The 18,254-nt window shown below is 34.6% G+C and overlaps 1 protein-coding gene across 1 annotated transcript in view; it reads right to left on the reverse strand.

The window, feature by feature from the left end:
- Nucleotides 1–2,703: 2,703 nt before the first annotated feature.
- Nucleotides 2,704–18,254, reverse strand: part of LOC132268214 (uncharacterized) — a 105,618-nt gene continuing 90,067 nt past the window's right edge. The window contains exons 27-35 of the mRNA XM_059769011.1: nt 17,343–17,678; nt 12,749–12,902; nt 12,450–12,560; nt 10,675–10,842; nt 7,899–8,025; nt 4,098–4,256; nt 3,902–4,014; nt 3,742–3,801; nt 2,704–3,280 (exon numbers count right to left, since the gene is read on the reverse strand). Of these exons, the coding sequence (XP_059624994.1) occupies nt 3,077–3,280; nt 3,742–3,801; nt 3,902–4,014; nt 4,098–4,256; nt 7,899–8,025; nt 10,675–10,842; nt 12,450–12,560; nt 12,749–12,902; nt 17,343–17,678 (1,432 nt within the window). The 3' untranslated portion in view covers nt 2,704–3,076. The remainder of the gene's footprint in view (nt 3,281–3,741; nt 3,802–3,901; nt 4,015–4,097; nt 4,257–7,898; nt 8,026–10,674; nt 10,843–12,449; nt 12,561–12,748; nt 12,903–17,342; nt 17,679–18,254) is intronic.

The following is an 18,254-nucleotide window of genomic DNA, read 5'->3' on the forward strand; positions in this document are numbered from 1 at the left end:
TTGGGGACACGAATTTTCAGTTTTACCCCTCAAACCCTAATTTCAGTAGAAAGGGTTTTAGAGGTTACAATTATTGTTTTGAGCTACACAACCACTCTTATCTTTTTGTGTGCTTGAATATTGTTGATATTCATTATTTTTTTTTTCCTAAATATTGATATTCATTATTTTATATGTATTTGGTGAGCAGTGAGAGCTTACAGGGTCCAAACAATGGTGCTTAGGACATAGGGGGTGCTTGTGAGCACTGTGTTGAGTTAGTGTGTGTGTAAAGGCTGTGAAAGCTAGTGTTTCAACTTGTACAAGGGTGTGTGAAGAGTGTGAGATAGCTGAGTGTGTAACTACTTGCATACAACTAGTGGAGCTTATATCAGCTGAGACCAAGAACCAATGTTTTTTCCTAATGAGAGAGGGTTTTCCTTGTATACCTTGTGTTCATTGTATTTGCTTGTCAACATTGATCTTGCTGTGAAGAAGAAGTATTTGAAATTGACCAATTCACCCCCTTCTTGGTCCAACACATGTCTTCTGCAATGAACCTCATACGCTTGTGGATAGTCACCACAAACCCCTTCTAAAGGGGGAGGCCGATACCACACACTAACTAAGTTCGTTGATTGTTGTGTCTAAAGGAAGGATAAATATGACCGTAAAGACGATGTGTGTCTGACAGAAGGAGAGGTGTGATAAAAACAATCCTAAAGACGGTGTGTGTGTCTCAAGGAATAAAAGGAGTGTTAAAAATGATTGTAAAGACGATATGTGTCTCAAACAACGAGGTAGGTGAGAGGATGACCTTACTTAATGTTCCTTTTGAAGAGATTTAAAAAGCACGAGTATTTTGATATGGAAGTGAGAAATGGGATGAAAAAAATATCCTAAAATGGTTTTGAGAAGAAAAGTACCATTTGTATGTATAGATGAAAAATACCTTCTAAGAATGTTATGAGAATTAAAGTGTAATTTGAGGGATAAAATGTGTGTAGAGATAGAAAATACCTCCTACATGGGTTTTGAGAGGAAAAATGCAATTTGAGAGACAAGAAAATGTGGGAAGAAAAATGCAATTTGAGAGAGAAAATGTGTAAAAGGGTTTTGAGAGGAAAAAAGCAATTTGAGAGAAAAAGGTAACAATTATTTCTAAGTGAAAGAACAATTTATAAGCATGGTTTCTTATCCATCACAAGGGATAAATTAACAATCGAATCAGTTCATTTCAGATCTACATATTTACATCAAATTAAGAAATAAGAACATTACACACAATCTACACATGTTCATCACAATAATCTAACAAATGAGCAACAAATATAAATAGATATATATCATCATACTACTACAAGAAAAGCATATTTGTTCATGAAAAACAAGGAGGAGGAGCATATCACAAAATTAAGGATTAAAGGGGTAATTATACCCTTAACTCAATCAATGAAAAGAAAGAACAGAGAAAGCCCTATCCATTTCCCTTCTCAACCCGTCTCTCTAGATTTTGAAGATCTAGGAGTGAGATTTTGCAAAGGTTTCAGAACTAAAGTTGCTCTCTACGATTTCATACCATTAGAGTCGCGATTGTTGAACAGATGGGTTTTTCTTTTCTAGGGTTGAGATTGAGAAAATTGTTGAGCATGACTTATGCAAAGTTTGTGGGCTTGAAGCAGAGTCTATCATATTTTCTACAGGTGTCCTATGTGCAAATAGCTTGGAAAATCAGTCCTATTGGATTGGATTTTAACAATGGTGCCTCTGGCTCATGGCCTAAAACATGGCATTTCTTCCTATTCGAGAGTTGGAAGAAGTTTGATAATTTTAGTTAACTCATTAGCTTTGGGGCATTTGAACTGAATAAAACTCCAAATGGGCTTTAAAGAACTCACACTCAAAGAACAAATGAGACAAGCAAAAATAGCAGAAGTTGGGCCAGTGATTGTGATTCCATTCTATTGGAATTTGGAAGAACTCAAAATCTCAAGTCCTACTTGGTTTGTTATTTAGAAAAAAAAAAGTTTTGTTTGATATAAAAAGCTTATTTTAGAGAAGCGTTTTTTTTTATTTATAATTCTATGGAAACGGTTTTCTAATTTCTTGATAACTATTTTGTAAGTGACAAACAAAACAAGGAAGGCACTTATATTCTCTATTATTTTGTTTCTTAATTAAAATTTAATTATTATAACTTCTCACTTTAAAATTTTAAATCAAGCATACAAAAATTAAATTAATACCCATAATACCACAAATCATCTAACTTTATTTTACCATAACAACATATAGCCTAGGTATATCAATCAGGTTCTAAGGGTTCCATAAGTAGCTAAACGATTTTTTCAAAATTCACCTAAAATAAATTCAAGCTCTAAAATTTAAATTCAGCCTCCATTCTTTAGTGTCAGGTATCTTAACCATCCTACTAAAATTTTCGGGTTAGACCAGCCCAAACCCCACCCCTATATCTAACCCTCTCTAGACACAATACCGAGCCTTGTGCACCCTTCAGATTGTTAGTAATCTCTCTTTTTTTCTTAATTGGGTACTAACACATACATGACTCTATGGAGACTCGAACCTCTGACCTCTCTTTGAGAAGTAGGGGCTTAGTACCGCTAGGCCACTAGCCTGTTGGTATTGTTAGTAATCTCTTTTTAGAGATTTTAAGAGATCCCAAAATTAATTTAACAAAAAGATTACATTGGGAGCATGGAATTAGGGCTTTAGAATTGGGATTGGAATTGAAAGAAAGTTCAAATTGTAGAAGTAGATCCCTGCTGATAACCAATAATTCCAATTTTAAGAAAGAAGTCCTTATCTACAACTTTAAATGCTTTGCCCCATTCCTCCAATCCAAGCACATCTGAATACAAAGTAATATCAACCCACCATTTGTGTTTTTTACAATTTTGTAAACTAGTCTCTAACTGATGAATTTGAACCATTCAATTTGCGATCTCTCCACAGCTTCTCTTCTTCATCATAAGATAAACTCTTGTGATATTTTTCCCAGCATAGCGTGTGGCACTCACCTGCTTCTTACAAACAGCAATGGACAATTTAGCTTTCATAATATACGCATGTAAACTCAAGATGCCGGGATGCTGTTCGTTTCCATGCTATCGATGATGTCAATACATTTCTTAAGCAATGATTTTGCCTGCTCCTTTTTTTCCACTTCACACTGATACAAAAGCTCATTTTTAAATCCAACTTCTGCCCGATGCACAGGTGGAAGAGCTTTGTACAGCTGTGTCATTTCAAGAAGACACTCTGCAGCCGCAACGTGAACCTGAATTTTATGCACAGGTTAGAAAGTGCAAATATACATGTATATATACATATACATCAGATGGAAATTAGGAAGGAGTGGAAGATCAGCCTTCTTTATGATACGGTACCCAAAAAGAAAATAAAAAATAACTGAAGATATATTGTTGCTGAAATGATTTGGCCAGAGATGACTATTGATCTTTAATCAGCTCAAAACTAGTTCTGGAGAAAAATTGGAAAAATAACATATAAAGGTTATCGCATGCCAAGTAAACAAAAATGTCACACAATAATGGTCATTAGTCATCCATCAAATGTTTCAGATCTATGCGCCTTACTCTGCTTAACAAATGTGGCTTACTCACTCTCAAGTCTTATCATGTTCACATATGCTATAAGAGACTGAATCACCAAATTGCAGTTTAGGTGAACCGGAATAATAAGGAGAAATCAACAACATAAGGTGAAAGGATGATATACCTGGGCAATCTTTACTGTGCTTATACATTCGACTACCTTAGGTGATGCAGAGTAAAACAACTGGAGAAAGCAAAGAGAACTCAGAGTCCAAAGACAAGTATTTGGAGGGAGAAAAAAAAAAAAGTAAGTAAAAGATGAAAACTATGGACTATAACGTCACCTCATGAACTAAAGAAGTTATCCTGGCATGTAGGGAGGTTTCCAGAGTGTCATTTGCATGGGCATGAAGCCTTGAACAAAGTTCTTTTATTGATGAAAACACAGAGATTTTGACTGCCGACAAATGTAGAATTGTTGTAGTCAAAGCAAATACAAAATATAATTGACTTGCAAGAAGAAAAGATGAAAGAAAGTACCTGTCCAAGTAAAACCGCCTGACAGAGAAAGTAAAAACACATGCAGCAAGTTCTTCTGCTGTTCAAGAATATCACTTACACGTGCCACATGGATGCAAGATGTCATGCAATCAACAATTTTATCATGTGGAGCAGAACAACCTTCTATCTCATCTGCTTCTGCATACAAGAAAATGTTGCTTAGACCAACTACTAGAACAGCCTATAAAACCTCTATGTTCAATTTATAAATTCTACGGCAGTATAGAGCATAAAAGCAAATAAACATATAGAGCATGTGCAGCCATCTCTTACCCAGTAGAGAACAGCCAACACAACGAGAGTAAAAATCAATCAACACGAACATAAAAATATGGGCAAAAAACAATGACCGCCCCTGAGGTTTGGCCTAATTACAAGTGGAAAAACAATTGCCTTTTTTTTTTGCAAAGACCACCTTCTCTGACAGATTTGGTTTTTTTTTTTTTTAAGTGAATTTACTCATCTACCCTTATTATTGTATTGTTAAAAAAGGTAAAAATATTTAGCTATGTTAAATTACCAGTTTGCCCACATTAAAAAGACATTTTTTTTCTCTCTCCTCTCCACCGCCTCTACCCACTCCCACAAAACCCTGACTTGAAAATCAGCTTTAAAACCCTATATATATATATATATATATATATATATATATATATATATATACACATCTATATAAATATATAGAGAGAGAATAAACTGAATAGAAACCCAAACCCAGAGAAAAAAAAACCCTAAACTGAATAGAAACACTGTTCATCTTGTTCATCAGTCCCACAAAACCTTAAGCCTATTGTTCTCCAAACAAACCCTAATCTCCAAAACCCATCAGATCCCACTGTCGTAATACCCAAAACCACCGTACACAATTCTCACCATCTGCAAACAAGGAAAAATTGTTTGCTAGATCAGTAGCTATATATATATATATGAATTTTCATATATAATCCCCAACAGAGCCAGCTGGAGCCTTAGGCGGTCACCCAAGGCCCCAACCAATAGAATCTAATAACTTAGGCCCCTAAGAATTTTTATTTACCTTATATTACTATTAATTTAGGCCTCTAATAAGAGTTTTCATCTATCTTATTCTTAGACCTCAACATGGAATGATAGTGGCCAAACAATTTTATTTATCCTATATTCATTTCTATCTAAGGAACGATTGGTTTTCATCCCTCCACTTTATTTTTTTTCCAATTTCCTACCTTTTCTATTAAAACTCTTATATCTTTTTCTTTTTTTTCCTCATCTCTCCTCACCTTTTATTTTTCCACCTCCCAACAATTTTTTCCCTTTTTTCCCCTCCTCTCCCCATTGCAGCAGCCATTATATTAAAACTTCTAATTTGTATCCTTTTGTTGTTTTAAACTTCTCTCTCATATTTTCTCTACATTTTTTTTTTCTTCTCTTAGGCAATGGGATGTATTACTAGCATGGTTTTTAACGCCCCCATATCTAGTGGCATACATAGCGTGACACCATTCTATTTCATATTTACCAGATAATTGGGATTGGGAAGTGATAAAAATTTCCATCTAGCCCTAGTTTTTCTACACTTTTCTATTAAAATTAATAATAGAAATTATTAACTATTATTTAATATTTATATATTAAATATTAAAATTCCACTTTTAGACTTTCGCCTAATCCCTCAAATTACATTGAGCTAGCCCGGATCCCCAAAAGTTGTTTGCTATATATAATCACTATATGTTTGCTACATTTATTAATTGTTTGCTATACACACACACACACACACACACACACACAAGCAGAAGAGCAAACCAAGGGATAACGACACCAGAGCTGTTGGAGGAGTCACTGAAGGTCATGATCGTTTTTTTTCAATGACGAGCTGCTGGTGTGCCGATGGCCGGTGATCGATTCATTTCGATACCAAAGGTGGACGAGAACAAAGAGGCCGAAACCGAACCCGAGGAGATCGAAGGGTTTCAGGGTTTCTTTGTGATACCGATCTCATGAGGAGTACGCAGTGGTTTTAGTCAGAAAGACTCACGAGTTGTATGCGGTGGTTCTCAAACAGCGGTGGATTGAGAGAGAGAGACATATACATATATGTCTGTTGTTGGTCAATTTTTTTAGAGATCTTGGTCATTTTTTTTAGAGACCTGGGTTGTCAAATTAGGGAATCAAAGACTCTTCTCTTAATACATATCAGTTGTTTTCCATTTTCTAGAGATCTGGGTTTTCAAATTTCGGAATCAAAGACTTTGTTCACTCTGTACATGTATGTATATATATATATATATATATATATATTCTGGACATGTGTATTAAAATGAAATCCAAATACACATATATATTCTGGGTTTTCATACATATATATTATGATGTTGTGGCCCAAATTTGGTGCTAGGTTGCAACGCAACCCGACGACCCGTTTGATGAGCTTTGTGTGGGCCCAATCTCACCAAAGCTCTGGTGGTTCGTGGGCTTGGCCCCGAGGAAAATTTTTGACCAGTTTTTGCTTATGGGTAGTGGACCCTAATTAGTACTCTCTTGTAGCCCGATATATAAGGGCACTTAGAGGTTTGGAGTGTGACATCAAGAGACTGAAAATCGTACAGAGAAAGAGAGTGAGGGGCTGAAACTTGTAATCTCTGATTTTACATGTAGTGAAGATTTTCGCTGAATTTCCACCGTGGACGTAGGCTTTTTCGAACCACGTATAAATCTGTGTTCTTTTAGCAGTGTGTTTATTTTTCTGTCGTGTTTCGCAATTGTTGCTTGGTTCACTGCGTTTGTTGTAACACACACACACACACACATATATATATATATATGTTCTTGTGTTGTACATAATTTAGTTTTTTTTTTTTTCATCTTATATTTTTGTGTTATCACTATTCGTACTTCTTTTTTTTTTTTTTTTGATAAATAAAATTGTATTAGAAAGCGTTCAAAAGGGGAATGCATACCAAGAGCTAAAGAAGGGCTGAAGCCAAAAAGAGAGTCCTACGGACCCAAATAACCAAAAAAATTCCATGAATTCATCTAAAGATATACGATTTCTCCCCATTACCCAACTAAAAAGAGAATTAAGAATAGAAAATTTCAGCAGAGGATTCCTCCCTATCAAAAGATCTTCTATTCCGTTCTTTCCAAATGCACCACCAAACACAAAGGGGTGTCACCCTCCAAAACTCAAAGCTCTGATACCAAACTAATGCCGCCTTACCAAGAGGAGACGATCAAATTGTCTTCATAGCAATTTTGAAATGAAATAGAAAAATAACGATGCAAGAGAAAAGGAGAAATTGCAAAGAATGGCAAAGCAAATTTTATTTGCTGTAAAAATAATCGCTTCAACTAAAACTGATTGAGCCTAGAAATTACAAGGCTTTATATAGAATTTCTTCCTCCCCAATCCTAGCCTTGTATTAGCTAACTACCAAATATAAAATAAAACCAAAACAGGAAAACTGCTGAAAATCAGAAAACTACTCAAAAAGGAAAGCTGATGAAAATAAGAAAACTACTCAAAATAAGAAAACTTTCAAAATATGGGAAGTCTCCGAAAAACAAAAATTCCCTTGCAGAAATTTGATATTCTGCCTGCATCACCCTGAAAGTGACATTCATTGCAAAAGCTTCACCTAGTTTATATATGATGCTAATAGACATAGGTGCTTTCAGCTTATCTTAGTATGCTGCTTCACATTCACATAATCCCGAGATAATGTATCTAGTTAAGGAAATTGTTAACATAAAAGAATTGCATTCTGGAACCTGAATAAAAGACTGACGTTGTGTAACTACCTGCCTTTACAGCATCAGTAGCCAAAGGTCCTTGAGTAGACGTGATTAGAATGGTCGAATTGCACATCTCAAATAATAATGGAAAAACCATATTAAAGAAGTCCGGATTATTGAAGGCTTTAACAACCTGAGAAATCGACAAGGAACATGAAGAAACATGAAATACATGTTAAACTCAAGTAAAACAATCAGATAGATGTCTGAAAGACGAAATTGCCACTAGGTAGCAACATGAGCTCTTGAGATATTAGAAAATTAGTCCAAAACAATCACTGGAACTTCAACAGGAAAGAAATTGATTGTATAAAGAAGACGACTAAATGAAAATGATATTATTTTCCCACAAAAATGCATGACGAATCACTAGAAGAATAAAGAACAGGGCTCTCCATCTTCCTGCGGTAAATGTTGTTTACAGGCAACACTTCAAACACATAATATATAGGTTATTTAAACTTTCATTTATACATTTTTTGCATGAAGTAGAAATGCAGGTACATTATTATCCAGCTGCGGCACTAAAATCTTGGAAGTGTTTTTTTTTTTCATAAATAAATCTTGGAAGTTCTACCAATGAACTTTTGAACATGACCTGGTAATTATCTCGTTCAACTGAACCATTAAGTTTTGCATTAATAGTAACTAGTGTATTTGATAAAGTATGCAATTATGTAATAGGAAAATGGCCAAAAAAAATTGGTGATCATTTTTGTTTACTGCCAGTTAGCATTGTAGAATCCTTAAATTCTCAACCGCAAACAACTGATTCAACGTCCTTTCAGAAAACCAAATCATCGGCAGACTCTTATCAAGAATTGAGGAGTCATAAGATTCAGAAGTCAACCTGTCTTGTACAAATGAATCAGGATTCCATATTTTTATAACAAGACTAATGTTTATCTACCAAATCCAAAATTTTATTCCAACATAACCAATTTCTAGAAATAGACATAGCAAATTCTAGAAACTGCTGGTGCTGGCATAAGTAGCTGAGTAACTGGCCAAAAAGTATCGGATAAAGTTGTCTGCGAAGTCTGCAGCAGACAAGTATAGTTGGCTGAGGGGTTGAAGCTGTTTGAACGGCCATAATCCCATTCTTCAAGTATTGTTGTATGTGGTTTCATATACCTGTTTTCTTTGGATGAATAAGTTTTTAGGGCCTGTTTCACATGAGGAAACTCCACAAGTATCATTTTCCTGAATCTTATTTCTTCTGAGACATTTTTATCAACTTCTACAGTACAATCTGTGGGTGCTGTTATGCATACTGAGTGCAACTGTTTGATGAACTGATGAGAAGAAAATTTGAAAATATTATACTAATGTTTAAGATGTGATATTTGGATGAATTCACTCACAACTCTTTTTTTGAAAGCGTTCAAATGGGGAACGTGTCCCAAGACCTATACAAAGGCCAAAGCCAGAGACAAGGTCCTCAGGACCCAACGAACAAATTCACTCACAACTCCTGTCTATCTTGTAGTTTTAATTGAGCAGCTGTGATCCTAATTTATGCGTTGTGAAGTATAGCGTCAGTTGGTCTCTTTGTTACAAGAACTTACAACTTTCCTATGCCCATTAATGTACCCGCGTCAACACGGCATGAGCTGGGTACGAGAAATGTGCTTGACAGACTGCTGGATCCTCTAATTATGGTGATGAAAGAAGAAAAGTTGTAAATCAAAAAAGGGTTTCATACTTTTGAGTAAATGAAGTTTCCCTTTTTTTCATCAAATTTCATTTAATTTAAACTACCATTGAGTATAATTTTTAAGAATAATAGCATTATCCTTTACACTGTTATGTGGTATATTATTTTAAGAGTGAAAGGTGTGTTCAAGTATCCATATCCAAGTTTTAAATATCCTAAGATTTGGGATTCAGAAGGTCCAACAGCTAGACACATACCTGGACCCGTTTGATATATCCAAGTCCATGTAACATAGGTTGATGTGCTTTTATGGGCTTTCAAGTGATCATTGCTTGGTGTTTGTGCAATTTTGCTTGGGCAGCTTACTGATCTTCTTTTGAACTATGATTTTAGTAGGTTTCTTTTCTTATGACGGTTAGTCAGTATGTGCAGAAAGCATGGTTAGAGCCCTCATGCCCTGTAATTGCTGTTATAACTAAATTTAGGCAGGATTCTTTTAGAGGCGGTTTTCGTTATCTAACATGGTGTCCAAGCTTTGGTACTCGAATGTCTTGGATCAAGTCTAAGAATCTACACTTATTCTCCCATTATTTCTGTCTATGCACGTTTCCAATATGTTATTCTGTATATCTTCCTGCCACTTCAACTTCATGATGTAAGCACATGTGAGGGAGTGTGTACGATATTGATATACATCATTGGCCACATTCCTTAACAGTTTACGGTTTTGGAGGAATTGGTCGGCACAAAGAGAAAAGAAAAGAAAATAAATTCTAAAGGCTTAAGAAAGGAATTGAATTTAGAGAATTCCTCTCACTCTCTTCAGGATTCAATGAAACTATGTCCTCGTCCTCTAAAAACTGTGTCTGATTACATTTAGAAGGGGTATATTGTGTAATTGATTGTTAATCTATTTCCAACATATATACTTGTTTCTCCAAAATGATATATGAAGCCTATAAAAGAAGTGAGGGATCCTCAAACATTTCAAAAATGGAAAAATTGAGACATAGTTTAATTGTCTCAATGGCACGTCCAAAGTTTAAGAACTGGAGATGAGGAATCAAAACAAGTATGAATTAACTATTGGAAGTATACTTTGCAAGAACTTTACTGTATATTTACCTTCTCTAGACAGCAAAGAGCTGCTTCACGATATATCTTGACCTTCTTTGTGCATGCAGAAGATATCATATTCAAAATGGAATTTGGTGTGTTGGAGTCCCTAGAAGCAATTTCTTTATGGCAAGACGAACAAAGAGCAGCTAATGCATATAATAAAGCATCTTTTCCCTGCAATGGAAAAATTAATCTGAGAAGAAACTAGTGCATACTACAAAAATCTTATTATATTCACATACTCAAGAAACTAAATTATAGAGGAAACTGAAAATATGAGACTTAAGCTTTGATATACTAGAAAAGACCAATTGCATATACAAAAAAAAAGGGAGGTAGGTTAAATATTAATAAATCAAGAGAGAGAGTGATAGACATGTAGGAAAAAAGGGTAGAAAAAATATACTATTTATGCATTGAATGATACATATTGATGAGCTAAGAAGGAAGGCTAATTTTGTGTTTGACTTGTTTTCGAAGAAAAAGCATGGGGACAATGCATAGAATTTAGCCAAGGATTAGCCGGGATGTTGTTTATGTCAAGCATTGAGCATTCGAGAAGCGGATTAGTTTGAGAAAGGAGAGTGAGATCAAGGAAAGGTGGAAGAGTGAATGTCCAAATTATTAGATGATAACTAGATGCGTGGCTTTAATTTATGAGAATTATAGGTAAATTAAACATATAATGATAGGTATTCTGAAAGAAAGGTGTACCCGAATAGAAAGTGACTTCGTTTTTAAGATGTAATATTGGAAAATTTGTTGGTCCTGATAGTACTTCCATTGAAGACAGGAAGCGTAAGGGTAATACCATAAATTGATTGAGAAACTTAGTACACAAGTTTTTAAAGACTAAAAAATGCACAACAAAAGAACAGGAAGATTTTAAAGAGAAATTACTAGAGTTATATTAGTATTTGCAATATCAAACTTACAGGAAATAATATATATTCTGAAACCTAGTGATATGATTTTTTTCTTTAATGAAATTATGAGAATATTAATTTGGCTTTAACAACAGAAGATCAACTATAAAAGCTACTGAAATGGTACATTCCTTCTTTTCTCTTCAAAATAAAAAAAAATAATTTATCAACTTAGAAAATACTCACACGGTGTTAAGTTTTAGGAAAGTAAGGGTTACAAAATAGATATACAGATATGAGGAATGACAAGTATAATGGAGTAGCAACAAGAGTGAGATGAGAACTAGAGGAGAAATGATTAAATTAAGTTTATGCAACAGTGCAGCTAAACTGACGATTTTGAGCAGGAAAAAAGTGGCAGCAACAGAGAAAATATTTGCAAGAAGTTAGAAGTGGCAGTGACTAAAAGAAGTCGTCTTTCTTGTGGTAGATGAAACTCAAAGAAGTTGGTTTAGTCAAATGTGACGAAGACTAATAAACAAATAAATAGTGAGAGGTAATTTGATTAATGTAGAATTCAATATAATGGCTGAAAGCAAGGCAGAAGAAGAATATGGTTCAAGGTCTGAATGACAAAAAGGTGTTCCAAATAGATAGTTGGACTCTAAATTAATTGATTGACAAAAAGAATTTGTGCAATCAAGAGATTTAAAGCAGAGATAATTGTGTACTTATCAAGTGCCTAAGTATGCATAGCTATATTATATACAGTAATGGTAAGTGAAATCAGAGTACATCATTTCACAAGTACACCTTTCTGACAAGGCTTAATGAAAAATGCCTTTTCTTATATTTGCTTCAAATTCGTTGTACTTCTATAATAAACACAAGAAACACATGATAGTAAAATTTTACCTCCCATAAACGACCAGGAACTTCCTTCATGAGAGATTTAAGCAGATCGTCACTATACGGAGATAAAGATTCACCCAAGACTTCACTAAGCTTACTAATTGCCTGGGCTGACTGCAAACACAAGATACCCAAGAGAAAGGGAGGGAAAAAAACAAAAGGAACAGAATAAAAACCAAAATTCACAATCAAACGTCTCAAATATACGCTCAAACTCCATTTTGGAAATATTGCAATCCATAAGAAAATAAGATTGTAGAGGAAGACATTAAAAAGAAAATGTGAGAAAAGAGAACACCTACCATTTTTTTACTTGCCCATGATGATGACACAAGGCCCTCACAAATAAGCGAAGTAATTTCTCCCAAATACAATTGAAGGGTGACCCTTTCACTGCTCATATTTTCTTCCCACAATTCCTCAAACAGACTAGAAACGTTCTTGTCATCCTCAAATCTACAAAGCAATTAACATTTAGTGATTTAAGTGCGAAGTGCATTACTCAGTGATAATTAACATAATAACTAAAATCTAGTGAAAATAAACCTATCTTTAATTTCGCAGGATAAATATGAAGATCTAACACATAAAAGGAAAAACTTTTTAAGTACCATGAGTTCTTTTAGTTTTTTTCTTACAAGATGTACTGGTGCATGCTTCTCAAATGGGACTTCAACACTGGCACCAGCGCATTTTGCAGGAGATCAGATTAAGGAAAAAATCATTGAGTGATAAGGGTTCTGCGGCATTGCTACCCAAGGCCAACTAGAACATATGGTGATCCAGAGTTGGTTGTGATTAGTTCGGGGAAGGGAAATGGCTAGTTCGATCGAGGGAAAACCAAGGGCAAGTTCAAGTTGAGAAGCTGCCTACTTCCTGTTTACCTACTTATTGGAGAAGTAAGCGGGAAAATGTAAGACTTTTATAGAAGGCTTTGTCCCACATTGTATAATTTAAGGTGCTCAAAGAACTTATATAATATTTTGTTTAAGGGCTCATTTGGGAGCCTGTCTGAGATATCACAGTGCATGATATGGGACACAATGCAAACACAAGCATAGTCAAGGCATACACTAGGATCTGGCATCCGTTTTGCAAATTTTATCTCTTCTATAACCTTAATTTTGATACGCATTGCGTCTCTGACTATTAACTGACATGACCTATAAATTTCTCAATGGTTTGATACATTATTGTTTAATTCATTGGGTTTCTGTTATTGCCATTTTGCACCAACTGAATGGGCTTACTTTTTATCTGGCCATAATGGATTTATTTAGGCCTTCAAGGCTTAGGATACCTAAGCCCCTATAAAATTGGCTGCTGGGAAACCTCTAAACAGAGAACACGCAGACCTCTTCAACTCTCCCTCAGAGTACACGTGTCTTCCAATTTCCATCTCTGGCCATGGAAGAACTTCTGGCGAAATTTCCGCCAAATTTTGTGGCCCTCATCCTGACATCTTCCAGAAGAATTCTGATGACTTTTCATCCTTAATTGTGAAGTTGTTTTGACCATTTTTGTTATAATACTCCCTCCATCCCAAAATTCTTGTCCATCTTTCTATGTTGAGAAGTCCCAAAATACATGTCCCATTCCAAAAATGAATGTCCTATTTTTTATAACATTCCCAAACTATCCTTTTGACATTGACTTGATCAAACAAATGCATTAATTACGGAGTACTCATTTGTCTTTTAACAAGGATAAATTTGGAAATTCACTATCATCAATACAATAAAAAAGTATTAAAAACCCACTACCATAAAAAGTTGGATTTCCCAAACACACCAAGAATTTTGGGGACGGGGAGTATTTGTTGCGTTAAACGTTTGTATAAATTTTATGAGGACATTATTTGCTGAGTTCAAATTTTCAATTGTGAGTGAACATGATTTTCAAGCTATAATTGATCTTGAAAGTTGATCACTTGGGAACGATTGCACCCATTCAAGAGTAATGCAATCTTAGTGGGGGAGAATTTACTTCTAAAGATAGTTGATTTGCTTAGAGAAGGTATGATTTCCAAGGGATATAATTTAGTGGGCCTTACATAGAAAACAAGTCCCTTTAAATCTAATTAACATTATTAAGGATATGTATGAGGATTCCAAGACTAGCATCCAATGTCCATACCGATTGTGGAGAAACTAACAATTTCTCTATAAAGTTGGCAGTACTGCATTTTTTCAAGAATAAGTAAAACCAATAGCACATTCAACCGGTACAAAAAATAGTATTAAAAGTTGAATCCTATTCTGTTTAAGAACTTAAAAAAAAAAAAAAAACACTTCAACTAAATTCAAAAAGAAATGTACCAGTACAAGGTCTCTTACAACTGGTACAGGTGTTCTGGATGTATTTAAAACTCAGACAGAATCACATTCTACCGGTACAAGGATAATCACTATCAGTAGTACTGCATTTTTTTCAAAAATAAGTAAAACCAATAGCACATTCAACCAGTACAAAAAATAGAATTAAAAGTTGAATCCTATCCTGTTTAAGAACTTTAAAAAAAAAAAAAAATTACAAAAACACTTCAACTAAATTCAAAAAGAAATGTGACTTCACAGCACTCACTTAAATGAAGCAAGTGTTATTCAACCAAGTTTGTTCAGATTCAAGCTTTTTATGATCAATGCACACACAGTTTCCGTGCACTTGGAAACAAAGACTCAAAGAAATTAAAACACAACTCAATAAACATAGATTTGACTAAATTAATTTGCCATAATACAATTAGGTTTCTAACAAAAGATGCATTATTGGACAATTCTTTCTTGTTTTATTTATTTTTTTTCTTTCTCTAATGCCTGTTAAAGTTTCTTAATTTTATTTTTTTCAATTTTTTATTAAGATATTTACCTTGCTCAAACAATACATTAGTGGTTGTTTGGAGCTTAAAAGGATCATCATCATTTTTTTATTTTCTATTTTTGCTCACTTCCAATGAAACAATCAGCAGTGTCCTCAATGTCACTATCTTAATCATTAGTCTTACCATCGGAAGTACTCAGAAGACCCACAATTACTACCAAAGCAACTTGAGATACCTCATCAGCCTCATAAGAATCACCACTTTCTGACTTAAAGGAATTAAAGAGTGTAGCCTTTATGACTTTAGCCTTACCCTTCTTTTCGCCTTTCTTCTCACAACTAGGTTTCTTAGGGCATTCTCAAAGAACATGACCCTTTTCCCCACAATTCCAGTAAGTGACTTTTTTTGTACTGTGTCCTTTCTATTTTTTCCTAGAGTCTTCCTTATCCTTAGAACTACCATTCTTACTAGACTCTGAGTGAAATTTTGATTTCTTCAGAAATTTCTTAAATTTCCTAGTAAGCAGCACAATGTTGAGTTCACACTTTATGGCATTTATTAGAACAAGTAGCGCAATCCTTAGAACATGACTCTTTCTTTATGGCCTCAAATGCTTATTCTTTCTAGGAGGAGGGTTAATTAACTCAAAAATCTGCACTGAACTAACTAGATAAACGACCTTTATGCTCTCTATGTTTTCGCTCTTTCTTTATTGCACTGACCTTAGATTGGAATTGTTGAGGAAGCAACCAAAGGAGTATCCTAACCACTTTTTTTTCAGGAATAGGTTCACCCAACACGAAGCTACTGTTAATTGTGTCACTTATCATAGTTGTTGAGCAATTTAAATATTAAACTTACACCCTCTCGAACAACATAAGCTTTTCGAGTATATGGTTGTTACTTGTTAGCATGGTATCAGACCTGTATTCAAACCTCACCATCACCCTGATAATTAAAAACTGAAACACGTATTGGACCAAAAGAAGGCAACACGTAAGGAGGCGTGTTGAGGGATTTAAATATTATAGTTACACCATCTCTAACAGCTTAAGCTTTTAGAGTAGATGGTTGTTAACAACAGTGTAAAAGTCATTGAAAGTATTATGGCCACCCATCCAAAGATTTTCAAATTTGGTGGTGAACATTTGCAACTAAATTTTTTCTTGCAGTAGCTCCTCATGAACTTCCTCTAGGACGCCAAGCATCTTTAGCAACAAATATACAGTTTATAATCCAACCAAATTCAGTAGCATTAACAGCGGAACCCCTTGATAGATATCGTTTTTATGATTAACTAATTTAAAGTACTCCCTCCGTTAGACCTGTCAATGGAGCGGATCCTGATCCGGATCCGATCCGAATCCAATCCGATTAGTTGGATATGGATTGAACAAAAAATTCGATAACCCAGTTACGATCCGAATCCAATAATATGTTAGCTTAACAAATCGGACTTGGATTATGCTGATCCAATCCGATAAAAATCTGATCCAATCCGATTGAAATTATATATATAAATATATAATTATTTATCAATAATTTTACACATATATATATCAATACTCATATTAGAATTGTATTAGAGGTAACCCAAAAATCCAAAATAATAATAATGTTATATATAAATATTGTGGTGTTCTCATCCACATGCTAATAAATCTTTTAGTACACATACTAATAAAATCATAGTCTTTATAATTATATATATTAGTAAATATTAATTTAATCCGATTTCGAATCCGATCCGATCCGAGTCCGAGCTAAATATGATATGGATTGGGACATTCAGTCCAAGAACCCGTTAGTGATCCGAATCTGATAATCCGTTTGCTTAACAAATAGGATATGGATTTGATCAATCCGATCCATTGACAGGTCTACCCTCCGTCCCAAAATAGTTGGGCACTTTGGGAACTGTGACTCACAATTTTGTGAGTCACAATTCCCAAAGGGCTCAAGTATTTTGGGACAGAGGGAGTAACAAAATGACTACATGAAAATTATCTTACTGATGACAACCGAACAAAAAATCCTAATATAGCAACATGAGAAAGTAAACATTTAACACCAACCTTGAAACAAAAATAACAGGAATGATAGCAGCATGAAATCCACTCAGTATATCTGTGGCAATTGAAGAATAGCTTTTCAATAGAATTGCACACGAAATCTGATCATTCCTGTCACCAGTATGCAAAACTGCAGTATCTTCAATTAACTTCTGGGCTTGAGAAAGAGCTGCATACTTTAAAATTGTTGCACAAGCATTTGCAAAGGCACGTTTTGCGGCAGCACTTTTTTCCTCTTTAACAACCGGAAACAAAATTTTCAGTAGCAAGGAAGTAAATGGTTTGATATCGACATGAACTTTTTGAACTAATAATCTAATAAAGTTTGCCAAGCCGACCCTGCAAGAATATACGAAGATCAAAGCAGACATTTGTAAGATTTGAAATATCTTGACTAATCCACATTTAAAGAGAACTCTATTTCCGAAAACAAAATTCGGAGGAAAAAAATCCAGATGAGAACTCTTCAAGCTAATAAATATGTAATGTCATACCAACTCTTAAAGATATAGCACAACAGAAATGTAGCGACTCGTACTTATATTAACTATTAAAATATTATTTAATATGATAATAACGGATCTAAATTTTAGTTTGTTTTAATGTTCAACTGATAGATGAAGATTTGCAGACTTCAAATTATTGACATTAAAATTTAGGAACTAGGGCTTCAGAAGACAACGAATATGAAATTGATGTTCTGGTTTTTCATTCTATTTCATCTCTTACCACTTAAGTATTACAGTGGAAAAGACTAATATGCCCCCAGGAGAGATACTAATTACATTATATGCAATACAAGGCTTTCTTTAGGCGACATTGTGACAATACTCAGCCGGAGCAACAAACCCAGGTGGTTGCTCCATACAGACCTCTTCATCTAAGTCGCCGTATGGGAAGGCATTTTTGACATCC

Source organism: Cornus florida, unplaced genomic scaffold, assembly GCF_030987335.1.
Source record: "Cornus florida cultivar Cherokee Brave unplaced genomic scaffold, ASM3098733v1 CherokeeBrave_3.0.0_Hap2_Chr08, whole genome shotgun sequence".
Taxonomy (NCBI): Eukaryota; Viridiplantae; Streptophyta; class Magnoliopsida; order Cornales; family Cornaceae; genus Cornus; species Cornus florida.